This window comes from Brachionichthys hirsutus, chromosome 4, assembly GCF_040956055.1.
Source record: "Brachionichthys hirsutus isolate HB-005 chromosome 4, CSIRO-AGI_Bhir_v1, whole genome shotgun sequence".
Taxonomy (NCBI): Eukaryota; Metazoa; Chordata; class Actinopteri; order Lophiiformes; family Brachionichthyidae; genus Brachionichthys; species Brachionichthys hirsutus.
The window spans coordinates 2,107,453-2,134,257 of record NC_090900.1 but is presented as its reverse complement, the minus strand read 5'-3'; the positions used below and the strand labels follow the sequence as shown (position 1 = coordinate 2,134,257).

Below are 26,805 nucleotides of genomic sequence, written 5' to 3'. Positions count from 1 at the left end.
TGAGAAAAGACACACACAGATTAGGGTTATTTCATGGTAGAGTATCTTATTTATGTAAATTAGGGACTAATCTTACTGACACACCCAGGAACAACAAATTACAACCTCCGAGTCCCACAGTGGCTTCGCTGAAAGCCATTTCCTGTCAACCCACAACAGGTCTGAACCAAGGAAGCTGACCACTTTTGCCGACTCGGAGGGATTACGTCTCTTCAAAATATACGGAGCATGGTATAAATACACAATCTAGCCTACACTTTTAGTCAAGACCACATAACACGTCTGTTTTCTTCCTGTAACACACTTCTGTGTGCCGAAAGTATCACTGATCTGTTTGTAAGATTCTAACCAACATGCGACCGCTAGTAAAATCCACTAGAAAGTACAACCACAGAAAATAACATCTCATTATTGCAAAAGTAAAATTTTAGAGCAAGATAATCTGTGTGCCAATATGAACTGTTTTTACATCGTTGCAATACAGAAAAAAGTTATACACGTTTTTCACACTCTTCACTTAAACAGAGAGAGAGCATAGGAGTTCTTACTTATGTGTGTGACGTAAACATCGCATACGTGAATTCACTTCATACAATGTGCATTTAAGGTCACCTTCAATAGCGACCAAAAGGAGAATGTCCCCTGCTCCTGTGTCGACCGTCTCCACCAGAGTCGCTCTGCCAGCAACTGGGAGAGGCTGCGGGTTCCGAAACCTCCCATTTGACCATTGGAGCACGAAGCAGCTGGCATTCTGTGTGTCTATGCACACAAGCAGGTGGGACACAGCTGCACGATTGAATGGAGTTATGCTGAGGACGTCCTGTTCGAAGCCTAGAGTTTGGAGGAGGGTGAAGGAGCCACCACCCCAAACAAAGACCTGCAGCATGAAGCAAATAAAATACAATTTAGTACGTTTATTCTTGAAATTCCACCAGTGAAGAGCGACTGACTGTTTTAATGATCATCAAAAACAGATCTGGCGACGGTAACCTTACCTGGCTGGATGCTATTAGATAATCTCTGCCGTTAGAGGAGATGTGTTTCACATCTAGAGCTTCAATACCTAATGTCTGTTCCTAAAGACACCAAATCATACATTTAACACAATTCTAAATGTTGTGGTAAGCAACTGAGCATGACAACAATATGTGCCGTGATTGGGTTAATACTTACCAGCGTGATATTAAGGCCCTTCTGCAGTTTGAAGATGCTAAGGTTTGCAGCAGGAGAGAAGGGAGGCCCACTATGCGTGATGCCTACATAGGTAGAACCGTTCAGTGCGAACCCAACGCAAGAGCTCGGATCCTCAATCCTCACAGACTGTTACAAGCAAAAGAACGGACCTCTTTCAATGTACCGGTAATTTAATTAGCCAACTGTCATTTACTGTGCCTTTATCATGTGTGGGTTGCCAGCCTACCTCCACTGGCACAAAGACACCCTGCCACCGATACAGAGTGACAATCGATCGCTTATCCAGCCTCACAGCCAGGAAGGAAGGCCAGTTGGGAAAGGAGCACCAACCAGAGGTGGGGGTGTCCTCAAAGCTTTGGTACACACCCATCACTGGGAGATGACCCTCTTGAGGAAACAGGGAAAACAGAATCACGACTTGAAGGGAAGAGAAGCGTAACCGAGACTTTAAACGTTCGTCGGTCTTACCAGAGGAAGTGGCTGTGTCGGACTGCGTCTCCCATTCTACACTGACTGCTGACTCCAGACCGTTACTGCGAGACACGGTGAGGAAGACCGCTCTGCCACCTTCATCGCCGATGACTTCTGTGTCACTTCTGTACAGACAACGACACTGAATGAGTCTGCATTACAATGGCTTTGAATGATTACGACTGCATGTACAGTAGCTTTAATGCATGATATATTGCAGCGTAAATGACATTTAAAGTTTCCGGTCCTCCTTGCTATATCTGTGCTGAGACCTGTTGATAGACGGGGTGATGCGGAATAAGCCAGACGGAGCTAAGTTCTCCAGGATGGTGATTATAGTTTGGAGGTGGTCACCCAGCCGTGCGCCTCCTGTTGGGTTCAACAGGCTCACTGTGAAGGTTTCATTCGCTTCAGGCTCTGCATCCAATACTGCCCAGATCTCCAGCATCTAAAATAACACCAACGATAAGAACATCTGAAAAATCTACGTGTGGTTTAACACAAGGAATGCTTTCGAAAACGTATTACAGAATGAAATTGAAAGCTTTGAGCTCAAGAGCAGAGATGGGACTTTCCCCTCACCTTAAATCTGACTCCATCCTCCAGGACCACAAACCCATGAGCTGGCATCAAGTCGGCTTCTGCCAGACTGCCGTTTGCATCAGTGATTGTAAACTGAACGGTTATGGTTCCAAACGTTCCTTCCTCAGGGTTCCGAACCACGTACAGGGTGGCGACGCTCTCTCCGAGGCCCGACACAGACGTGGGCTCTCGCAGTAAGAAATGCTCACTGGTGTTAAAGGAAATGACGCCATGTCCATCGTCACTGGCCAGGATGCTCACAGTTGCTACAATAAAAGAGGGGGGAAATAATATAACTATGTATACCTGATTCACCAATCAATTCTTAGACTTGCATTTTTTTTCTGGCCTTCCCGGCGATCTATACCTGTTGTATTGACGCCCAGCTCCAGCCCAGGTGAAGGCTCGGACAGGATGAGCTGGAATCTCTCAGCTCCCTCTGGAAACGGGTCATCAATGACCTGCACTTCTACAAACTTATGTCTTTCGCCATCAACAAAGTGAAGCACCTGGATGTACAGCAGGATGTTCAGTTTAAAACCTTTGTGCTAAAACATGTCTGTGAAGAATCTTCAAATGTAACGACCAACTGGACACGTTTTAGATTGCTATGGACCTTTTAATTCTCGTCCAAATATCTTTTTCACTTAATAGAATTTTTGGAGATTTAACTAAATCTTCGGGATATTCATACAACCACAAATATTTAATAGAATGACATGTGTCTGAGATTTTGAGTGTAATCTTTGATTTCTGTGTATAACTGACCGTTTCACTGGTATTGTAATCCAGTCCTTGTTGAGCTTCCAGGTTTTGAGTGTAGAAGAAGAGTGAGACATTTCCATATGTCCCTTTGTTCCTGTAGGCCACTAAAGTCACTGCCCCTATCGTTTCATTCACTTCAAACCTGGGTTACAGTTGAATCAGGAAAACACAATTAGGGCATGAGCAAACCAGCGCATGAGATGCGCTATTTGTTTAGTCCAGTCCATTTCTTACATGGTATTTGTCCATTCGATGACTCCTCTGATTCCATCATTAGCAGCAATGCTAACCTCTGCCACCAAACCCTGGGTATCTGGGAGAAACATGCCAGACAAACAGGAAGCACAAGACATAAGCCATCAAGCTGGTGACGTTTTGGATTTATGATACAAGGTACAAGGTTTAGTGTGAGACCTGACATCCGGTTTGTAACTACAGCTCAAGCAACAACAGCAAAAGGAAACTGTGTGGGATCTAACTTCTATCACGGCACACTTGAGCAAAAGGATTACAGCTAAGAAGCATCTGCCGTAAGGAGCCTGAGCAACCAAGCATTTACAGAGGACTGATTTATGACCCCCTGAATAGTCTTCTCCCATTCATCCTATGGCCAAGACACTGGGAGGCCGGCTCAGGGTTTAGTTTGGTTTCTCTTTGCTCACCACACTGTGCTACTCGGCTCCCACCAAATCCCCGGGGTTTCCTCAATCATGGAAAGCATCAATCTGGCCATCCAAACCACGTAATGGCTGCTGCCAAAAGAGTGGCGGTGTGTTTACTATGCGTCTACATGCAGGCTGGCTGGTAGTATTCTGAGAGCCTGTATAGATCTGTCCACTCATCATTTTACTCAAACTCACAAATCCTACTGCTGAATGAATGACAAAGAAGCAGAAGCAACAACTAGCAAAGTCAACTTCAATGTTGTAGGTCAATGCGCCGTATAAAAAAAATACATTTTACCTGGCAATGTGCAAAACACAACCTCTACACGTCAAACAGAGCAAATGGTCAACGATTAAAGAAAGAAAAAAAAGAGATAGGTTTTCATTATAATGAAACAAATATGAAGATACATTAGAATTTATCTAACTTCAATTAAATGTTTAGCTGAAAACATAATCGTCCAAAAACGTATCAGGAAAAGAAGAAAATCAGAGAAAACAGCAGAGAAAAGCAGAGAAAACAAGAATTTTCTTATTTTATTTGGTTAAATTTAAAAGAATTACGTTGAATATTTGTTTTTTACATTGTTCCATACCTAGTTGGGGAGCAGATGCCAGGGTTGTGATGAGAACTGCAGATGTTATGTTCACCAGGAAGGACTCCTGTAACTCTGGGATGTCATCCTAATAAAGCAAATATAAATTAAAACCTTTAACATGCACAGTAAAAAATCTGATGCAAGGAAAATAAGCTTTCATCAGAATGAGAAAAATAATTTATTGTGGTAGGGATTTAAATATTAATTTTTGAGTGTTGCTAATACAAATCAGCAGTGCAACCCTCTAAGACAGTAATGCATACTAACCTTATAGCCATTAGAAAGGTACAGGGAAAGGAGAACATTTAACATGAGGACGAGTTAAAAAACAGTCTTGTTTGACTTTTATGATCAGCAAACGTCTATGGACAAACAAGTCAGGTAAGATATAAATTCTCTTTACCTCCAATATTGAAACAGGGATGGCAACAGAGGTCTGTCCATCCTGCAGGATCACAGAACCACTGCCAGAGACAAAGTCCTGTCCTGGTTCAGCAAGAGTGCCTTCTACCTGGGATAGGTCTTGCAGAGAACCTCCCATAACCTCATAGGTAATATTCACCGCTCCTGTGCGCAAACATTTCAATATAATATGCAACTTAATCAACTAAATGCATCGATTAGATGAAATGAAGAAGCATAAATGTACTTGACTCTCTAACCTGAGGCTCCAAACTCTCTGTTGACATAGATGCTAATAGTTTGGTCCCGTTCCTCTGTGGTCACCTTGAGGGACGATGGGGAGATGCTAAGCAGACCGTAAGGCTCGTCGCTGGTGTCCACAGTAAGTACTGCCTCACTGCCCTGAACATCAAGAGCAGCATGGCCCGTCACCGCAACACCTGTGTGAACGATTGGGAGGTGTTTATGTGTGTGGATTTCTTCGGACAGACCTTTAAATTCCATCAAAACAAACAGAAGCACTTCAAACCATAACCTCCCTGGCATAGGTAATTATCAACCACCAAGATACTGAGAGCAGATGATTTACCAAATGTTTGTATGTTGGACAAGGAGATTCTATATTCATCCTTATCTTCTGGTGTCGCGTCATCAAGAAGCTGTAGGACGATGGTGTTATTGAGTTCTCCCTGGAAGAAACACACCAAATACATATTACAGCTGGAAAGACACCACAATACAGCAACAACGCACACAGAAGAACAATCAGGTACAAAATAATGCCAATCTGCACAAACCAGCAATCGTCATCTAATATTTACCTCAAGAAAGTAAAGTGTCCCTGACGTCTGGGTGAAGGTCCGGTGTGCGAGCAGCCCCTGCACAGTCCAGTCCACAGTGACATTACCGAGACCAGGAGCTGTTCTCAACACCAATAATGACATCATCTCACCTGCAATATGAAATATAATACGGTCAGCTTTAACCCTCACTGTAGCTTAATAGTCTCTTTTGCTTTTTTTGGCTTTAAAATCAATCTGAAATCTTGCTCCTGCATGCTGCTTAATATCAGTACATTCCCTTTGCTTTTTCTTCATGCATTAGTAAGAAAAGAAAAATAAATTCTAATGGCAAGGAGAGAGTAAAGAGTTTGGAATAAAAAATAAAGTGTGGTGATAGAGTGCAGATGTGATATCCAAACAGGCACAAATCATAAAAATAGCTACCCACCTTCTCTGGCGACGACAGAACGTGAGGCTAGATGGAACCCTACCATCCCTGCCACATTATCATTCGCCAATATCACTATGGTTACTGTGTCAGAGCTGGGCAGGATTCGACTTCCTCCCTCCGTACCAACGAGACCGATCATAAGACTTTCATTGTCCTCCGGCTCGACGTCGTCTCTAATCATTATCTCTATCGTCTTCTTTGTCTCACCTGGACTCAAAGAAAAACAGGAAATGCAACTCGATGAAGTGCGCATGCTAATGTGCTAGCTCTTTCAAATGTAATTTCAAGAACAGATGATAGGTTGGACATATGGTAAACATTTAGTCCAAAATAATTCACTCTGAGGAAATGATGTTCATGCAACCCACTTACCATCAAAGACCAGATTCCCTCCGGTTCCAGTAAAGTCAGCACCAGCTGAGGCCTTTCCTCCTACAAATCTCCACTCTATGGTGACGGTGCCCAGATTCCCTCCTCTTCTCTCTATAACCAGAGGTACCACGACCGAAGGCGCCTCACGCACCTCGAGATAAAGCCCGTCGTTCGTGGCGTTGACACTGAGGCTGTAAATCAAAAACACGCCAAACGCATCTCCATTCATTCCTATAGTGACCACAGCTTCGTCTGGCTGGCCAATAGAGGGCAGGTCCTTCTGAGCCACGGTCAGATTGACCAGTTCAACCTTCAAACGACAAATAGCAAAACATTATATTTATTACAGAATATTACAGCATAACAAATAATACAGAGCAACGTATGTGTGACGGTTTTCACCTTTAAGATCTGTATGGAGAAGCTCTCGTCCATTTCAGGGAGTTTATCAGTCAAAATCGGGACAGAGAGGTTGGCGACTCTTGACCCATCGTCCATGAAGGCACGTTGAGCTGCGACAGGGGTGTAATCGCTCCCCGCCACAGCCTGAGCACTGAACAGGACGGCAGCTGCAGTGATATTTTTTGCATAAGTCACAACCTGAGATTTAGAAGTCAGCTGGTCAGCCCCCGATGTCACCCAAGTGCAAGATGGCGGGGTCACTTCTGATGACAAAGAGAAGGCCTTGCAGACAGGCTCTCTCAGACAAGCAGCAGCACATGCAGCAAGAGGGTCTGCCTGACCGGTGATGTTAGCGGTCCTCAGGGGGGTGGTGGACGGGACACCTGGTTTTGGGGTGTCATAGTATATCAGCAGGTTCTGGCCATCAGCCTGAGCCAAGCCAACAATGTCAATCTCAGAGGTCCTGTATAGGATCTCCAAACGGCCAAAATGGCCACCACTGGAATAAAAGATGAAAGAGAGTTTCGTGAGAAAAACAGACTCCAATTAAATTATTGTTTCGAAACAAAAGCATGAAAACGCACCCCCTTAAGACTGTAATATTGGCTCCATAAACTCCTTCCAGTGGTTCCTGAATGCGGTAAACAGATTGCTGGAAGTAGACTGTCCCATATGGGTTATCATTGGCAGGTATGATTATGTTAATAGATCTATCAGCTCCAAGGCTTCCCCCATTACTGGCACCTGTCAGCTCCACCTTAATTGTCTAGAAAAGACAAGACAAAAGAAATTGAGCAAAAACTGTAACTAGTGGAAAATATTTCGATGGGTGGCTCATCCCGAGACATTTTCACTGTCTGCTTCTTACCTCCGTGATTTCAGGCACATCGTCAGGTAAAATCTCCGCACGGAGTGTCTTGATGGTCTCTCCAGGAGCAAACGTTACCTCTCCAGATGTGGGTCTGATGTCCCCCGCTGCCAGTAAACCACTGACAGTGGCCTGCCATTGGACAATCACGGTGCCAATTGTCCCCGCGTTGCGCACTATAGGCAACATGAGCTCAAAAGGGCTAGATCCTGGTTCTTCTACATTTACCGGAGCTGCTTGGAAGACTGGATGGAAATAAAGTCAAGGAAAGACATCACTTAACAATTGCAGGTGGTCCAAAATAAGATTAAAAGACAGGTCTGGGAAATTCCTACTGACCAAAGGCACCGAAGGGGTCATCCGAAGGCAGTATGGTGATGATGGCACGTGTGAGCTCCCCCAGGAGAGCTCCTCCGGTGGTCTGGTTAATCAACTCAATGAGAAAGGTCTCCTCTAACTCAGGGACCACATCATTGATGACATAGATGGGCACAGATTTACTGGACTCCCCTTCTAGTAATACCACATCAGTGGAGGCTACGCTGTAGTCCTCACCTATGGGATTGCACACATTGCCAGCTCATGCACAAATCGTGGAGAAAGACATTCAACTCTGTGCCAAACACTTACTGACTCTGGCGGTTAAAGGCACGGCTCTGAACTTGACAGATACATCCGCAAAAATCCCACCAACCCGCGTGACATTTATTATGGGCCCGACGTAGTGCTCGGCTACACTGACTGCAGAGGTCGACAGCTGGAGGATTCCAAACGCATCGTCGCTGGCCTCCACTATCACCTGGGCTACAATGTCAGCCCCGGGTCCCAGAGAAGGAGAGTTGGGAACTGAAAGAGATTAAAAAAAGAGGATCTCTCACCAGTGTAATATGGTATGATTCACAGGGTATCCGGTATTCCAGTGAGACGGAGTGTCAGTCTTACCGAGCCTGTCCTGCTCTCCTTTGATGAGTTGCACATCGGTCAACTTCACAAACACCGACTCGTCTCTTTCTGGATCCTCATCGTCCAGCACTCGGAGGGTGATGCTGGCTTCACTCTGATTGGCCATGAACACGACAGAATCCAAGAGCGGAATAAAATCCCGCACCTCGGTGGCACGGCCCACCCCAGGGGTTCTGTAGGGATCCGGCTCTGCCTCGGTTAATGTCCTGTATGTGACGCGCACCTGAACAAATTCAAATTGGACAACATCATCTTATACATTTTAATTTAGGTGAGCAAAATATGTCTCCTATATAGTTTCTAGACGTACCTGTCCCATCAGACCTCTCTGTCGAAGGATGGCGAGGGAAACAGCTGAGTTGGATTCAGGAAGCCGGACAGACCTCGTTACATTTGAGAATACAAATACACCATAAGGGTCGTCGCTGGCGAGAACAGTCAGAGTAGCAGATGTCCGGTCACCCAGCCGACCATGGGAGATGTTAACCAAGGACACTGTGAAACTCTCGTCCAGCTCAGGGACATCATCCTCAGACACATTGATGATGATGTTTGCTGACGTCTGACCGACAGCAAAGGTGATGTTTCCGAACGTGGCGAGGAACGCCCCCTCAGAGCTAGGGCCGGCCTCCCAGTACACAGTTACACTGGACAGGTCACCGAATGACCGATCCACCTGGTGGAGAAGACAAAGGTGATGACACATATCTTATTGAGCCACAATCAAAGTTTTCTAATGTATAAAGTGTGTGTTACACTGACCTGCAGGACCACAGAACTAGAGCCGTCCTCAGGTTCCGTCCCATTAACAGACAGGGATTTGGGACTGAACTGAAACACTCCGTGGGCATCATCAGAAGCTGCAATGGTCACTGTGATCCGGGCTGCAGCTCCCAAGCTTGCTGCACAGAAGAAGAAAAACAGATACAACCCTGAATTAGTTTTAGTGACACATTTGGGTGCATTCAAGTATACGACTATTCTTTCGGAAATGGAAATGTGGCAATTACTTTTTATTTAAATCAAGCCAGTGATCTTTACTGAAAAGAACCAATAGTTGTGAAAATGTATTAGGTCTGTCCTTGTGGTCAAGAGGACTGGAGCACAGGGGTTTTTACACATCAACAACTTACCCCCATTACTCATGAAAGACTATCGTATTTGCTTTACCCACAGCTTTTCCTCGCAGCGCAAACAACACACACAGCCATGCATGTGTGCAAGAACATGCACGAACACACATATTGTGTACATTTAGATGCACTTAAAAACGACAGGATGTCTGAGCAAAAGAGGCTATGTCAGGCGTGGGCAAACCTTTTGACTCGCGGGCCACAATGGGTTCTAAAATTTGACAGAGGGGCCGGGCCAGGAACAGATGTATGGAGTGTTTGTGTGAACGAATATTAATGACATGTAAAAGTCATTACATGAAAGGATTTGGCATTTTACAGGTAACTGTAAAATGGAATTTCGTTGTGTTTGCAGTGTAAAAAGTGTAAAAAGTGTAAAACATATAATGACAATAAAAAGGTAATCTTAAAAAGGTAAAATGAATGAGGTTTAGTTATAATAAAATGTTATGATATAATTTGGACAGGTTCGGCGGGCCAGATTAAAAAGCTCAAGGGGCCGCATATGGCCCCCGGGCCGTAGTTTGCCCATGCCTGGGCTATGTATTAGATAGAAAGTCTTATTCATCCAAGAAATTAGTAGGTAAAGGTTTTAAAGAAGATGAACTTTTTTCACCAAGCTAACAAGCAGCAGCAACACATTACTCGAGTCCTGAAATAACTTTGAAATATGCATTTTAAGATGTGAAAGAAAGCAGAGAGAGGAGGCAGTCTGGGGAATAAAGGAGCGGGGGTGCTTACCATGGTGGTGATAGGATGGAAGGAGGAGGTCAGAGTCACTCTCCCCACTACCACTCCCTTCACCATGCAGAAACTGATCCACTGATGGATCACACGAGGATCCAACAAGTGTCACAACAGATTAGGGTCACACCAAAGGAGTAGCAAATGGATTGGAGGGTGGGTAGGTAGCCGTGTTTAGAAGGGTGTGAAGGAGCACAGCACACAAAGCACACAAAGCACACAAAAACAGTGGAGCACAATAAGTCAGTTCACCTCTAAAAAGTAAGGGAGTCAAAGTTTTGTGTTTCACTGTGATGTTCATGGGCTCAACTTTCTTACCTCCTCCATCAGGACTGTAGAGTTCCACTCGAAACATTTTGTCAAGCTCAGGGACAGGATTGTCTCTGATGGTAACAGGGATGAACTTCAACCTCTCCCCTGGAAGAAAGTCCAGTATTCCCTCTGAGTCCTGTCGTCACAATACAGACAGAGGGAAAAGGTAAGCTCTCATCTAGGCATTGGTTTTCCTCGCCCGATCTGCAGGATTACATTTTTACAGTACACAAACCTCAAAGTCCTCTGGGCTGGATGCCGTGAATGGGGTTGTCCTGTATCCAACCACGACCCTTCCCAAAAGACCTTGAGCCCTGGCCACCAGCAGATGGACTTGTCCATCTTCCTCATTAACAGTTAAACGTGCAGGTTCTGATGCTGGAGAGATTAACCCTTCCCCTGGAGGGCTCGGCTCAAACTGCAGCAGACCTGGATTAGGGAAAGATGGGAGAAGGTGGGGAATGAAAGCAGGAAATAACTGCTCACAAATCACAGAAAGGAAAGTGAAACAGTGCTTTTGAGTATGGAAGTAAATACCAAAGGGGTGGTCACTCGCTGTGACGGTGACGGTGTTTACGCTGTTATTTGGGTCGATGCTGGCACCACTGGTGGGCGTAGACCCTGGCTTTCTATCACCTGACTCTGCTGATACCAGGGTGACCTGGAAGGACTCTGTAATCTCTGGGAGGTCATCATCCAACACCAACAGGTTCAGCACCTACAAGAAAATGTTTATAATAAAGATTATTCAAAATTATCTAATTTTAGAAGGTGCGAATACAGTGTCAAGTAATCTTAATCACCGGACACCTGTTGCCTCATCAGTAAATTAATAAATAGCTAACCACTAGGTGGAGCTATTCATCCAGCTACATCGTATTTCGTTGTCTGAAACATTGATGTGCAAACTCTAACACATTAATACCAGTGCCACCCCTGAGCCACTCACACACCTCAGAACGCTGTCCAGGCATGAAAAGCACAGCTCCAGTGGCATTGACGAAATCCTGATGGGCTGGAGTATCGATGTCCGAGCCGTCCCGTCGGGTGACATTGTAGTTGACGTAAACCCGGTCCAGAGATCCGCGCATCCGCTCAATCACGCAGGAGATAGTGGAGCCTTCCTCAGTGGTCTGTGAGAACAAACAAGGGACTGGATGAGATTCAGTCCGAGAGCATTAGGGTGAATAAATAAAAGTACCGTAATACTGAATTTGTAATGGTTCAATGAGCTGGTGTGACTAATTCCAGCACAGTAATAATGTGATTTAGACAGGGAGCACCTGATAGGCCACAAGCCGCTACATCTACTGTGTTTGCTCCCACAGGACTACGGGTATAAAGTAGATCCTTTAGTTCTGGTGGAATGCCTTCCTCAGCCCTGCCACCTGTTGTGTCAAATGAAACGAGGAACCAGATCTCTCTTTTCCAGTGCTGGAACTCATGATCCGCTTCTATAGGAATGCCCTGATGGGCCGAACCTGCTGCAGCCTTACCAGCTGTCGCTCCACCTGAGAGGGGCCAGCATTAGCGCCCACGCTCACCCAATCAAACTCAAAACGGAGAGTGTGCTCTCCCTGTAGCCAGGCATGAAGACTTATGAAATATGCAGCAGGACAGAAGCTGACATGCCAGTAGGATTACATTACATGTTTCTGTGTTCTGTGAGTGTTTTCTCTGCAGGCAATAAGCAGTGACGGGACCGTACACTGTGCACTTACATCAGGAATGCAGGCACCGGTGAATCCAAAAAGTCCGTTGGCATTGTCACTCTTCATAACTCGCAAAGTAGCAGTGGGTCTAGGGAAAGGGAGGCGCGCTCCACCCTGAACCGCGACCAGCTGCAGATAGAACACCTCCTCTCCCTCCTCCTCACTATCCTCCCTAACTTCCACCACAAACGATTTCCGTCTCTCATCCGGCCAGTATCGCAGGTAACCAGAGATATTACGCAGGTCTGTTTTAGCAGGCTGGGTGTGAAGTTCCCGGATGTGGCTGCGGTTCAGCTTAGTCCTGTACAAGCGAACGTCCTGGAGGAGGCCTGTGTACCGCTGCTCCCCCTCAGGATCTGACCCAACAAGGACTGATGCAGGTCCTGGAATACAATCGGAGAAAAGACAGAGAAGGATTGGTGGATTAAAGTCAAATGAGTTGCCACAAGCACAATGTAAAGATTACAATCAGACAGATACCAGTTGATAGATCAATAACTGTTTGTCAAATAGCGCAAAGTCTGTGAGCTAGTTCAGGAAAAGAAATGTGTGGGTTGCGAAGACAATTATACTGTATGACATGACTGATGTATGTAAATATCTGCCGTGATTGAAGTTAGCCAAAGACCAATGAGAATATCTCCCCTCTTCAGCTTCAGCCTCAAAGCAGGCAGAGAATATTGTCCAAACCAATTAGAGAGAATAGGAGGAAAAGGAAATGCCGTCTTTTTCCCTTTAGTAGTGACAACGTCCGACAGTGCTGAGGCTAAGTGCTCAGCCAAGCATTGCAGAGTCCCAGCAGTGCTGAACAATGACTAAAGGAGAATGCATGCGTCTGTGTGTGAGTTCCATTAGTGTGCATGCACTCAGTCGCACACATAAGCATGCAAGCAGACTTACACATTCATGGAACATCAGTCATCACTGTTACAAAGGCACGAGTTCTTTTTTTTGCCTCTCGGAAATTAACCATACTTATATTTTAAAGTTGTTACTGTCAATAAAAAAAAATCTCATTTGAATCTGTGCATTGAAATCCTTGTCCCCATGTGTTCGCAATACTCTGACCCAAAGAACAAAGAGAACAAAAGCAGCATGTCCAGAAATGAATGACATCATCATGCTGTCAGCACAGGTTTTAATTACATGACTATTTTTGGCATATGCACCCACAGCATTTGGAGAGTTACAAGATAAAGTAGCTTACCGTCAGTGATGCCCTCTCCTTTGATGCTCTTCAATCCTCCAGATATAGGGTTCCCATCCAGGAAGAACTCGATGATCCCATCGTCAACAGTAATGATCACGTGTAACCAGGTGTTATCTTCTACAAATTTTGCAGCAATGGCACGGGCCACCTGGGTATTGTGTGAGCCTATGACTGTGTAGTAAAGCATCACCGTGACATGAGAATCATTGGTGTGGACCTTTATTCCATAGTGCAATGTCCCATTCTGATTTCCTTTGCTGACTATAAAGCCGTCAGTATCTTGTGTGGGGATTAGCCAAGCTGAGAAGGTAAAGTTGCCAACAGAATTAGGCCCATCTTCCGGGGAGATGGTCCCATAAGCTCCTGGAACCCCTGAGAAGAACCATGCGTCTGTGGCTGAGTGGTGTCGCCTGGCATGAGGCCTAAGCTCAACCTTATCTGGGAAGGACGCTAGGAGGAGCAGGTCATCCATCAGCGGAAGGCCCTCTGGGAAGCGGTCTGAAACAATCTCCCAGGCAACGCGCACATCACCAAAAGTTCCCTGCTGTCGGAGGATGGTAAAGGAAGTGACATCAGTCATATCGTCCTCCGAAAGCACATCTTCAGCTACTTCCTGGTCCAAGTTGCTGTCAGCGATGGCAAACACACCGAATGGGTCGTCATTGAAAGGGATGAGAAGCGAGACGTTCAGAGAAGTCTCGGACAGTCGTCCACCCTCACCTGGGTAACCACCTTAAAGAAATGTTTTAAGATGATGTGATTGTTTGTTTTTTCAAGATTTAAAAGCTGAAGCCTCAAATAGAATTTAACGCCATCCAAATCTCTGAAATCTGACATGTCACGTTTACCTGAAATATTAACCAGCTTGAGGATGAAGAACTCATTGAACTCTGGGAGCTTATCAGAAGTGGCCTCTAGGACAATGGGCTTGGTCTCCTCCCCTGTAGTGAAAGTGATCGAGCCAGAAGTGTTGGTAAACTCCTGATTTTCCTCCAGGGGACTCACAGAGTCATTGGCAAACAGCTGCCAGTAGACCGTAACGTTACCAAAGTGGCCTCTTGCCCTCAGGACACTGGGACAGAAGAGAATCAGCAGCATTTCAGGAATAGGAATAGGAATAGTGAACTTTCAAACAAGGCTGTTTTACATAAAAGATCTGAAGATCTGTTCCTTACTAAAAATGATTGGTCCTTCCCTCTTCGACGGGTTTCTCTGTGGATTCCAGGGAGAAAATCCCATTGGCATCATCATTGGCCTCAATTACAACAGTAGCTGCGTCTGCTCCATACACAACAGCATCACCTGAGATGAGAGATCGTAGATACATTACTACGAGTGACAAGAAGGCAAATGTGCTCATAATAAGGGGGGAAAAGAGTGTCAGCTGTCCCAATATTAGTTTGATAGGCTTCTAACACAATTACTATAAAGGGCTATCCCCTGGAACCAACTAAGACTAACCCTGACTCAACTTTACTCCATGTCAATCAGCAAACAGAGAGAGAGGCCAGTGGAGTGGCTAGCTTTTGTGTCTTAGAAAGTCTGGAGACCGGTAATTAAGGTCCTATTGGGGCCCACGGGTCTTTCATTCCCATCCCTGACACACAATACTGGGATTAGAAGAGCTTTCAGTGTCACCACAGATAGCGTTAAATAACCCGCAGGATGACCACGGGGGGAACTGGAGTATTTAAAGAGGTACAATTGTCTGGTTCTTCCACAATATAGCAAACTGCACAGGTAAAGGAGGAAAGCATTTGAGCTTCAATTCCCAAAGGAATCATCTACTATATAATCTGATATTAACACAGAAAATGAAGCCTGTGATCCTACTCACCAGTAGCATTATAGAGAACAATGTAGAAGGGTTCGTCAGTCTCTGGTATATTGTCATCTTCCACTGCCACAGAGATGTTCTTCATCCATTCACCCACATCATACACCAGCGTGTCTTCGCTCAGCATCGTGAGGTCACCTGGAGATGCATCGCCATACTCCACACGGTACATCACTGTAGCAATGAAGTCTGCCGGCCCTGCCCGCAGGACGGTGAAGTTGGCCACAGCTCCTTCCGGTATTTCCACAACCAGAGGTTCTGATGCCAAAGGAAAGATGACCAGAGAGAGGAGTAAATGATCATAGCTTTATTATAGTGTCATGTCTACCAGGGTTCCTTCATAGGAAGCAGTGTCCTTACCAGAAAAGTAAATGGGGTCATCGTTCTTACGAACATGCAAACTGGCATTGAGTATTCCTCCCAGTCTTGCACCGCCTGTAGTATTTAACACTGTGATGGTGAAATTCTCCATGTCCTCCGGGATCTTAAAAATAAGAAGCAATATTTAAAAAAAAAGAAGAAAAAAAAAGTATCTCAAATTTTAATTAAGAGGATTTTGTTTGTGGCTATCATTTTACCTCATCGGGCACTGAGAAGGCAGTGAGGTTTTTGAGGTACTCCCCTTCCATAAAAGTAATATTTCCCTGGATGGGACTGATGTCTCCGGAAAGCGATGGCTCCAAGATCCAGGAAACAGACACTTCTCCAAAGTGGCCCCTATTCCTCACTACGGGGTACACCGCTGTGCAAGAATAATGGACAAAGTTATCAAAACTGTCCTTAAAGTCATGAACTTTTTTATTGAAATTGACCCTCATTCTAGAGGTAAAGCCTATTTTTAGCTACATAACTCTTATGTGGCTGCATGCAAAGATTCCCCGCAAGCGAGATAAGCTTGTATCTTCTACCTGTACTTGAGACGCTACATTGCGACCTCAGTTTGTGGGTCGAAACCTTCCTCTAACTCGAACTCAAAGTACTTTTTTAATTCATCTGTGAATTTAACAGCCATGATACTGGCACACATAAATCCATTTACATAGTCCAGCTCCTCTCACATGCTGACAGATGTTCTACGATTCAATCCAATTAGGTCCAATTTAAGTGTCAATGAGAAACCGCTTGACATGGCAAAGGACCGCTAACACGAAATGGACCGCTACGTTAAAGTACCCGAGTGCATCTGGTCTCCTTTGCTCTCATTGATGGTCACTGTCAGTCCCGACTGGATGAACTCAACGACGCCAAAGGGGTCGTCGTTCTTCCGCACTGTGATGTTGACATCCTTGTGGTTGCCTAGGCGACTGGGTGGAGTGCTGTGGCTACTTAGTACCACAGAAAAAGTCTCATCCAGCTGTGTGCACACAAACAAAGTTTTCATGTGGTAAACACAGGCTTAAGACATATATTTTTTATTAGCAAAGTGTAATGGAAGACTTGTTTTATTGACTTAAAAAAAGCCTACCACTGAGAGGACATTTAATTAAATACTCTGTAAATGTGAATGGTCAACCTTGCAGCGACCATGTTCTTACCTCAGGCACCCCATCAGGCTTTGCCACCAGTGCCACCACAACTTCTCTCTCCCCCGGTTTAAACTCAAGGATGCCTGTGGCACCGTAGAATTCAAAGTTTCCCAAAGGCATGACTGCGTAGCGCACCAGCTGTTTGAGCAGCTGTCCCTGGGCTCTGACCACGTGCAGCTCCACAGCCTCCCCCTCCTAGGGAAGTCCAGGTCCAAGTTAGAAAAATACAAACATTAAAAGTTGTTCAACTTTTTCTAAAAAATTGTGCGATTATTCTATGAGCGCTCTGACTCCTAATAACCAATTAAAATATATATATATAAACACTTGAAGATATCAGTTTCAAGCAAGACTTACATTGATGAGCCACGGACCTCTGGAGGAAGGGGAGAACTCAAAGACTCCCCCAGGATTATCGTTCTCAATGATGACAATTTCTCTGCTGGTGAAGCCAGCTTTCAGAATCTGATTCTCAACATTACTCCTTGGACACACATACACACAGTATTAGATTACTAGATTACAGTAAGTGACCAGAACTGAAATACAGAAGTATACAAGGCAAATAGATGAAGTGATATGAAGTAGATGAAGACTCATGAAAGCTCGTTTAGCCTCTGTTCATTTGGGATTACCTTGTACGGCATTCTGTGTCCGATTCATTATTGGCTCCATGTGGAGACTTCCTGCTGCTAAAACCTCTTTTAATAACAATGCCAATCAACGCCATGACTGTGTCTTTATTTGCTCCATGGGGCTTTTTGTGCGAGCGTGCGAGCGTGCATGCGCTGAGAAAATCGGAGCCTTGTTAGCATCACACTTTGGGTAAATTAGAGACAAAGATGGGACAGGATGAAGCACTGCAAACAAACAGTCAAAACCAAGGCGCTGAATGCGTAGGAACACTGACAGAGGACACAACTAAGCTTGTTTAAATGAGAGTGAATCACATAAAGAAGATTCTCTGTTTACTCCCCTCCCCCTCAACAACTCTCCTTTGGGTCCCCTTGTTTTCACACCATCGCTGATTCCCCAACCCCATCCCAGACCCCCCCTTCATCCCCACGTCAACCTCCAAAACTCTCAAGTAGTCCCTTCTCGAAAACCAAAGTCTTGTTTCACACCATTCCATTCTCCACTTACCCAAAGTACACTATAAAGCGTGCAGTCTCCACCCTGCAGGGGAGGTGTGGGAGGGAGACAGGGCTGCCATTCTCATCAGAACATAGACAACCAGACGAAGCTACCCCCCCCAACCATTGCCATAAAAACACAGACACATACATCAAAAGATAGCGCCCACTCATCCTGCCCAACTTCCTTGGACTCGTTTAAGCTGGTTTTAAAACATTACACAATGTCAGCTTCTCACTCTAAACCCTTACAGAAGTTTTCTAATATCATGTCTACTAACTGCAACCGTTGCTGACGTTTACCTATCCAGGGTGAGCAGCAAGGTCTCGTTGACCTCTGGGATGTCATCAGATATGATAGTGAAGTTGATGGAAGCGTCACTCTGACCGGAGAGGAAGATCACCGAGCCATTAAGAGGCTCCAGGTCTCCGGCGGTTATATCTAGCCGGTTGGTTCCGACTGGCTGAAGACTCCAGAAGACCTCCGCCTCACCGTCTGTCCCGTCACGCCGCAGAGGGAGGCTTACCTGCAGTAGAAAACATGGATAGAATTACAAAAAAAAAAAAAAAACATAATGTACAATTGTTAATAAAAATAGCTTTCTACATGCAAGTTAAGGTTAGTAAGGACAGGAGGTATGTTGTAAGCCGTTTTACGCCAGTGAACTCTGAAAGTCGTGAAGCAGTGCGTAAGACAGGCCTCTATCTTACTGTGCTGATGTTGCGTTCTTCCGGTTCATAAACAACAACTGTGCCGTTACTCGTAAAGCCGATTTCCCCGTTGGCAATGTCAGGCGTGACAGTCAACGTCAGATTTAGTGGTCCCCCAAACCGCGGGCTGTTTGATGGAATTGGACGGTTGATGGCTACCAGCTCCAGGGTATTCAACTGGGGGATAGAGAACAACCACATTCAATAAATGAAGGGCTCAAACAGGATGTGTAAAGAGACGGGCTTGGGGGAAAAGACGAATTGCTCTATTAATTGGTCATTACTTCTCAACCACAATTACGAAAGTGTTGAAGGACCTGTTGGTGCTCCATTTACAGCTTATGTTAATGTGTTTAGGCATTAGAAGGGTTTGACTGAATGTTTGTGGCAAAATGAAGGTTCTTTGATATGTGAAGAGGGCCTTGGCTTGCATATGCGCTTGCTCTCAGGGCTAGGTGGAAAATCCGACAGTGGACATGCCAGACTTGAGAGCCAGTCAAACCATTCTCACATGCAAATGAGGTGCTTAAACGTTGGATCGCAACGATTTGGCCAGAAATGCAACACAAACAGAAAGAGCACATTTTTAGGACATAGGGCAAGCAAAATGTGGCCTGAATTCCAACTCGGATTAGGTTTCCTGCCTTGTTACCTGTATTAGGAAATGAGCTCCATTCTGCAGAAAGGCATCATTCCTGATTGGTAGAATGACATTTACCATCCGCTCAAGGGCGAAGGTCACATAAACGGACCTGTTAACATTCAGAACCTGGTCACGGGCCAGTGTTGGGTCTATTGGACCTGAGGGGATGTAGAGGGCAGTGAGCATCATCGTCACGTTACCCAGCATACCACCGTCTCGCCGGAAATTCAGCGACAGGAAACGACCCTCGGGTTGACTATGGATGCTTTGCTCTTTGTCTGGGTCAAACCGAAAAATCCCATAAACATCATCGCTGTCCTGGATGTAGAACACGATCTGGAGGAAGAGAAGAAGAGGACCAGGCTGAGAGAGCAGAAGTATTGTGTTGCATTTGGACTGATGACACACTTTCTGCTTGATTCACGCTACCCTCATTAATTATTGTCTCAAACAGAGCTTCAGATGTTACTAGTGGTCTCCCCTGAACACTCAAACATGGAATAGTAATGTAATCCATATTATATGTTTATTATCCTATAAACTTTGCCTTAGAAGAGGATGGGATTTCAGAAGTTTGACACACTGCAGGCTTTGGCTGCAATGCCTGACTTGCGGGAAGGAAAGGTGATTGATGTTTTGGATGTGAGAGAATAATTGCGATGAAGCCCAAATTTACCAGCAATTACATTGGAGGTTTATTTATTTATTTTCTGCATCCCGTTTTTGTGTTTCTGGGTCATAAAAACAAGAAAAGAGAGGAGAAGAACAGACAAATGAAAACAAGTTAGTCAGTCCTAAGATGAATCTTTAAAATTCACTCTGCTAAGGCTGCTCATAATAGCCAGTTTACAACTCAGCGTTATGTTATATCTAGTCAAGGACAACAAACACCAATTAGCTGTTCTTTTGAAGAATGCCTTTTAAACCAATTCTTTCTGCACAGATGGCAAACAGACCCACAACCTCTCAGTCTGAGGTGCAGGCTGTGGCGTGCGTGTGCATTTAATTTATCCAGAATTTGCAGCTTCATTTTCATTCAGCTACATTACGGGAACACCCACTGAGCAAAAGTACACACCAAGGGGTCGACTTTTGCAGAATGTGCCGAGTTTGCCACTGTACCTTACAGATGCTTAACACATGCACAACATCTGGGGGGGGGTACGGCCCCTAATAAGTGCACCCTGCTGCTTCCCCTCTCACTCTGCTACAAAACCTTTAAGCAGCAACAGAATTGATGCTGATTCCCCCCCCCCCACAAACTCACCTCCATGGGTTCGTCGACCTCAGCATTTCCTGTTACCGTATCGGGGAGCAGCTTTAGGAGAAACGCCTCTGCTTCTTCAGGTACATCATCCACCACAATGTCTATTGGAATCACAGCCGTCACCTGGCCGGCCGTGAATCTCACCGTCCCCTCCGCTGGCGCCAAATCGTTTGACACTAAGGAGCGATCGCTGGAGTTCCTGCTGATGGACCAGTTGGCCGACACAGCACCGTAGCTACCTCCATTTCTTACAATAATGATGCCTTCAAATCTAGAAGAATTGTTGGAGAGGAAAAAAATCTATGAAAGTGGTGGAAATGGCAAAAACACACAGGTCAGCACAGTTTGTAAGCTATCCACCTCTGTGTCAGGTCTTCATTGATGGCGACCGGCTGAAGGACTGCGCTGCTGCTGATTGACAAGACGCCATGAGGCTTATCATTGGGCTCGATGGTCACTAACACAGAATTGGGCGATACTAGAACACCATCTCCTCTGATGGTTTCCTCCAGCAGGACCAGATGGAAGGATTCTGCGATTTCTGGCACGTCATCATCGCTGATCCTGAACAGCAGGCTGCTCTTGTAGACAAATGGAGGGAACGAGACTGTTCTGAGTGGCTGCAAGTCGAGGAAATCCACCGCTGGTGTGGCACTGCCAAATCCTTCACTGGTCACCACAATGTAATCTACGGACAACTAAAGACAGTACAGACGGTATATTGAAAACTACACTCCGATGGTCGAAACGCGAAACCTCCTATCTGCTAAATAATCCAGAAAAAGTAGTGGAAAACCTTCTCTGTGCACTTTGCAAGGCACCAATACTGAGTCGGTATTGTTTACACATGATACAGTAATAAAGTCTAAAATCAGTGGATTGTGCATTAAGTATCCTTAAAACATAGCATTCTGCAAGAAAACAACACGTTTTTTTACTTTTCTCAAAAAAGAGGATTTTGCAGATAGGAGGTTTTGCGTTTTGGCTATCGATATACTGTAAACACATTTAAAATGGTTGTGCCCTGCTAGAGGGCACAACCTGACACAGACTGCAAAACTTTAGGCAAATAAATAATTGATTGATAGCCAGGAACCTCAGTGTCGGCAGAACCGATGAGAGGCCCATCCTGTGTTAACCGGCCACGAGTCACGTTGAGGGCGATGACTCCAGCAGACTCTGGCACCGCCATGATGGAGTGGGAGAAGCGTAGCGGGCTGTCGTTACGCCGTATTCTCAGATGGACACTGCTGGCATTAGGCCTAAGGAGGGCTCCACCCTCCACACCCGTTAACTTGACTGAAAACACCTCATCATCCTCTGGGATCTGACAAAGAGAAAGAACGTCTTTCATATCGGGTTGTACATTTCATGCAGCCTTTTCACAACTCTGATGTTTGACTTTCAAAACAGATCACATGTTGATCCACATATATGATCACCTGTTACATATGTGGATTAGTTTGTATACATTAGCTGTATATGCGTATTTGGTTCAGCACCTGATCATCCTGGATGAGGATACTGAAGTGTGCCACAGCCTGTCCTACAGGAATAGTGATTTTCCCTCTATCTGGACTGAGGTCCTCGATGGCAGGGTTAGGACCATCAGAGACCTGAACAAGAGGAGTCAACAGGATGTGTTTCATTTTACGCAGACATTCTTTGTTATTATGCATGTGAAGAATGGACAATTTCACAATGCGGAATTATTTGTAGTCAAATAATTATATTCTTTGCTTGTAGGTTTTGTCGTCGGTGGCTATATTCTTCTATTTAGCTGGAGTAATGAGCCGAAAGCAAAAGCAACCACAAATTAAAAATAATCCAAACCTTACAATGCGCAGTACAGTGCCATCTCACCTCAAAGTCCACAGTCACAGTCCCATAAGTCCCCTTTTCTCTAATCAGGATGAAAGGCACATAATGGTTGCTTCCTCTTGGCTCATCGACTACGATCTCTTCAGTCTGAGATGAAAAGAATGAGACAGTGAGACAGACAATAGACACACAACCCCAATTAGTTCAATTAAATCTCTTCCAACAGAATCTCATTCACAACCATCGTATGAAAAAAGAAAGCAAAACATGTAAAAAAAATAAATAACGTTTTTAGTTTGCATACTGCTTTGGAGACAGTACTCTTGCTAATTAAGTATTTAAAGGAATTCACAGAGACATATAAAGGAAAGCAACTGGAGTCAACCTACTGGACATTCTATTCTGTTTCACTGAATAGCTATTATTCAGCATTAAAAATTATATTCCATGGTAACATGGAGTCATAATAACATTCAATCTCACTGCATTTGGATATCCTTATTGTGGTCTTCGGATTTGGGAACGTAAGTAACCCCCTTCTGTTTTTCTTCATGATTCAAGCTCAATTTGCTCAAAGCCAAGAGAATCAGAAGAACGCTAACAAAGAAGAAGAAAATAAAACAAAGAAATTCTAGACAGTGAGTATTCAGTACTCCACCTAAAACACAACTCCCACAGCCAGGCCTTTTTTTTATATGCTAAACGAGCAAAATCGAGCATTTGAGAGTTGAGACTATGTGAGGGTGTTTGAGCAAACAGTTCCCAATATACTACGGCTACCATGGAAACGGTGTAAACTCAAACTGATAAGTGGATTCTGGGAATGTTGTGGTTTTAATTGCGCCTAGAAGCCCACAACCACGACATGGTCACTTTTCCCACAACCACAAGACTGGCATGTTTTGAGTCATGTCTGCAATAGTGGGTATGAATTAGTGCGCCCCTGCTCCTATTATTTACTAATGACAGTACCCTTTGATAGTTTTCGAATGGAGACAAATCTAAGTGCGCGTTAGCGTGGTCAGCTTAGCAGGATGAATGCTTTATCCACAGGTGTGGGTGTGGTTTTAATAATGGACATTCAGTATCTCTTTTTTCCGTTTAGAAGAAGCCGGCAGAAGAAAGGAGTTCAAAACAAAGAGACAAAATAAAGCTGTCTGAGGTTGCTTACTGAGTTAAAGGCGATTATTCCAAAGGCATTGTCATTGGATAGAATGGTGATGGTTGCCTTGTTTGGGGTTCCTACTGTCACGCCATTGGATGAGCTCTGGAATGCAAGAAATTGATTGGTTAGATAATACCAAGCTAGAAAATACGGTATAAAGACACCCAAACATGTCTTAACCTTGGCCATCGTGCTCGAGTGACAAAGTCGAGCGCCTGCGCTATGCATGGTCTTCGCTTCATTTATGTCCTCCCACTGACAGGCCCCGGTGGGCGGGCACTAAGACAGGAAGTACTGATCTCAGCCGTGCTGATTCGTCACGTTATCTCACAGCGGGAAACTTCTTCAGCACAGCACTCTTATGTTTTGACACTGAAACACTGACAGCGTCAAGGGAACTTTACAGCGACTTCATGAGGCTTACACCGCGTTTAACTCGGCGAAAAGAACTATAATCTACCATCGTGCAATGAGCGCTTTCCATTTTCAGAACCCAATTAAAGAGAAAGACCACAGCCTTGTTATTTGGCGTCACTTTCCAGGGTTCAGGTTTAGTGAGCTCATCGATGTTTTCACCAATGTTTTAGCAAGTATCGTAGGGACAACCTCATTGATTGAGCTCAAGTACACACACAAAAAAAAAAAAACTTCGCAATGTACAAACATCTGGACATACTCTAATTAGCATATGTGCAGGCGTTCTGGAAAACAGCGACGCGAGTCTTGACATGGCATTAAACCGAAACGCAAAGGTACCCAAAAAAACATGATGAAATGTTTTCCATTTGTCACAATCCCTCACAGTCCGGAGTGCAACCGCTGCGTTTGTGTGAAAGCCAGAAATAAACACAGAAAGCTTTTTTTTCTCTTTTCTTACTACTGGCCTATTGTCGCGGTCAATTTAGATGAAATCCACTCGCTTGTCCGAGAAAAGAGGACCTTCACACACAACTGCATAAAGATACATGCTCAGTTCCTCAATAGTCACCTTTGTTATACGCATGTAACATGAAATAAAGTTTTCCCACAAAGCACTAGTCAGCTGCACCTGTTCCACCACACATCATTTACATCATCCCACATATTTTCGAGACTTAAATCCTAGAAATGATAAATGTACTTATGCTTTATACATGACACTGTTTTGTAGTACTAATTCATCCTCCAGACAGTCCTTGAGTAAGCCGATAGGGTGGCATTTGGGCGACGCTTTGTCTTCGCTGTAGTGTAAACAGAAGGGATAAATGGTCCTCATCTGGTCTTTCACTCCAGTAGTGGGTAAATAAGGGCTTGTGCTACTGGATTCTAACCAGATGTCACAAAAATGCAAAGTCAAATTGAAAATATAGTGAAGAAAGAAACTCCTGCTGACAGCTGTTCCTCTTAAGTAAATGTACATACCGGGACCTGAAAATCAGTGATACGCAACGGCTTGCGTCTTAGGAATTTTAGGGAGGGTTAAGATGGGAAGACAGCAAGGCCACCCCCGCCACCCCTCCCCAGCTCATCAATCAAACCTGACACCTAAAGGCTATGTGAAACCATAGAGATAGTTTTAGGTGTAAGGCATCCTCAGCTGTGACGGTAACTCTTTGGACAGGGATATATACCGGTTTGAAAACATTGTCGAACTTTAGCATGCCTATAGTTTTTCTTTAAAAAGACATTGGCTGCTAGCACTCGGTGCGCTTGGTAGTCTCAGCAAAGAAAGCCTGAAGATACATGAAAATATTTTCATGTAATTGCATTGTGAATCCATTCATTCGCTGTCACAGACTGTGCTTTGACCTGCGATAGTTTGTTGTTTGCAACGGCAAACACAAGCATAAAGAGAACAAAAATCCACGGAACGGACATGCCCATCGAAGTCGATGCAGTCAATGAATAGAGGAACCACTTTAATCTACTGTGTGTGGATTCTGTGTCTGTCAAAGTTACTTTATTTCAACAAAGGTGTCTTTTAGTGGCGAACCTAAGAGATGGGCATGATATTATGTCCGCCCAGGCCTGGTCCTGACAAACTCCTACGGAGCAGACAGATCAAACACTCCCGAGCTTTCTATGGCTGCGACCCCGAGTCTCAGATGCTGGGGTTAGGGTTGAAGACGGTCAGGGGGAGAATTCAAACAGTGTGACTCTGTAGAAAAGTGTTTTGAAGAATATTTGGCACAAAAATTCAACCTGTTAAAAAGGAACAGACGGTGTCTGCAGACAAACAAGTAGCCCACACCTGCAGCGTGAGGTTGAATGTAAACGTCTCGTCGGCTTCAGGCAGGTCGTCATCTCTCACAGCAATAAAGATGGTCTTCCTGGACTCGGAGGACAGCAGAAACGCTGCAGCATTGATGGCTTCAAAGTCGCCGGTGTCGACCCCCTCTAACTGGGAGAAACAAGCAGACACAAACATTTATTATAGTAAACTTCCTTTATGTTAGTTTCAGATACTACTGAAATCAAGAAACAAAAAGGGCACAAAGAGGATGACCAACAGCACTGAGCCAATGATCTGAACATTTTAAATGTGGTTACGTCTATGCCCATAAACCCAGATAACAAACTGTATGCAATTACCTAACAAGGTAGATGAGATAGTGTCGTATAGTTCATGTAAAAATATAAAGAAGCAATGGACCCCCCCCCATTTGAGCCATTGATGAGTCATCTGAACTTCTGCAGGATCTCACCAGAATCAAAGCTGTCACATTGACCGGGTCTCCCTCTCTCTCCACAACCAGCCGGACTACAGCTGTGCTACTCTCGTTGACAACGAAGTCAGTCTGGCCCAGAAACCGCAGCGTGGCTGACTCAGATGAAGTGCCATGGATGGACAGAACCAGAATAAACCCAGCAAACAGGAGGTCAGGAGGCATTCCTGCAAAAAAAAAAATAGAAATAGTGGAAATATTAAAATAGGTGCAGGAATATAGCATCCAAGCCAATATGGATGGGTTGTTTTTTTATTGACTGCATACATAAGTGTTTAAGAGATCTGCAACCCGAAATCACTGTAAAACAAATTGAGAACAAATTTGATATGACTAAGATAATCATTTAGAGATGTCTATTCAACCTGGA

At 44.6% G+C, this 26,805-nt stretch overlaps 1 protein-coding gene across 1 annotated transcript in view; it reads right to left on the bottom strand.

The window, feature by feature from the left end:
• The window catches only part of adgrv1 (adhesion G protein-coupled receptor V1), a 65,986-nt gene extending 39,386 nt beyond the window's left edge, over positions 1-26,600 (bottom strand). The window contains exons 1-51 of the mRNA XM_068760950.1: positions 26,415-26,600; positions 25,961-26,110; positions 23,737-23,832; positions 22,608-22,712; positions 22,247-22,360; positions 21,841-22,071; positions 21,105-21,442; positions 20,745-21,015; positions 19,487-19,813; positions 18,835-19,011; positions 18,427-18,650; positions 17,348-17,474; positions 17,000-17,185; positions 16,638-16,818; positions 16,043-16,206; positions 15,825-15,948; positions 15,465-15,722; positions 14,803-14,929; positions 14,476-14,699; positions 13,625-14,359; positions 12,427-12,800; positions 11,659-11,838; positions 11,243-11,423; positions 10,941-11,134; positions 10,712-10,841; positions 10,391-10,471; positions 9,279-9,418; positions 8,827-9,192; positions 8,496-8,739; positions 8,184-8,399; positions 7,893-8,108; positions 7,554-7,798; positions 7,270-7,451; positions 6,686-7,184; positions 6,284-6,593; positions 5,909-6,118; positions 5,500-5,630; positions 5,268-5,367; positions 4,939-5,118; positions 4,680-4,843; positions 4,274-4,361; positions 3,247-3,325; positions 3,016-3,154; positions 2,615-2,756; positions 2,248-2,513; positions 1,938-2,113; positions 1,663-1,790; positions 1,421-1,581; positions 1,174-1,320; positions 996-1,076; positions 613-877 (exon numbers count right to left, since the gene is read on the bottom strand). Of these exons, the coding sequence (XP_068617051.1) occupies positions 613-877; positions 996-1,076; positions 1,174-1,320; positions 1,421-1,581; positions 1,663-1,790; positions 1,938-2,113; positions 2,248-2,513; positions 2,615-2,756; positions 3,016-3,154; positions 3,247-3,325; positions 4,274-4,361; positions 4,680-4,843; positions 4,939-5,118; positions 5,268-5,367; positions 5,500-5,630; positions 5,909-6,118; positions 6,284-6,593; positions 6,686-7,184; positions 7,270-7,451; positions 7,554-7,798; positions 7,893-8,108; positions 8,184-8,399; positions 8,496-8,739; positions 8,827-9,192; positions 9,279-9,418; positions 10,391-10,471; positions 10,712-10,841; positions 10,941-11,134; positions 11,243-11,423; positions 11,659-11,838; positions 12,427-12,800; positions 13,625-14,359; positions 14,476-14,699; positions 14,803-14,929; positions 15,465-15,722; positions 15,825-15,948; positions 16,043-16,206; positions 16,638-16,818; positions 17,000-17,185; positions 17,348-17,474; positions 18,427-18,650; positions 18,835-19,011; positions 19,487-19,813; positions 20,745-21,015; positions 21,105-21,442; positions 21,841-22,071; positions 22,247-22,360; positions 22,608-22,712; positions 23,737-23,832; positions 25,961-26,110; positions 26,415-26,600 (10,360 nt within the window). The remainder of the gene's footprint in view (positions 1-612; positions 878-995; positions 1,077-1,173; positions 1,321-1,420; positions 1,582-1,662; positions 1,791-1,937; positions 2,114-2,247; positions 2,514-2,614; positions 2,757-3,015; positions 3,155-3,246; positions 3,326-4,273; positions 4,362-4,679; positions 4,844-4,938; positions 5,119-5,267; positions 5,368-5,499; positions 5,631-5,908; positions 6,119-6,283; positions 6,594-6,685; positions 7,185-7,269; positions 7,452-7,553; positions 7,799-7,892; positions 8,109-8,183; positions 8,400-8,495; positions 8,740-8,826; positions 9,193-9,278; positions 9,419-10,390; positions 10,472-10,711; positions 10,842-10,940; positions 11,135-11,242; positions 11,424-11,658; positions 11,839-12,426; positions 12,801-13,624; positions 14,360-14,475; positions 14,700-14,802; positions 14,930-15,464; positions 15,723-15,824; positions 15,949-16,042; positions 16,207-16,637; positions 16,819-16,999; positions 17,186-17,347; positions 17,475-18,426; positions 18,651-18,834; positions 19,012-19,486; positions 19,814-20,744; positions 21,016-21,104; positions 21,443-21,840; positions 22,072-22,246; positions 22,361-22,607; positions 22,713-23,736; positions 23,833-25,960; positions 26,111-26,414) is intronic.
• Positions 26,601-26,805: the final 205 nt, after the last annotated feature.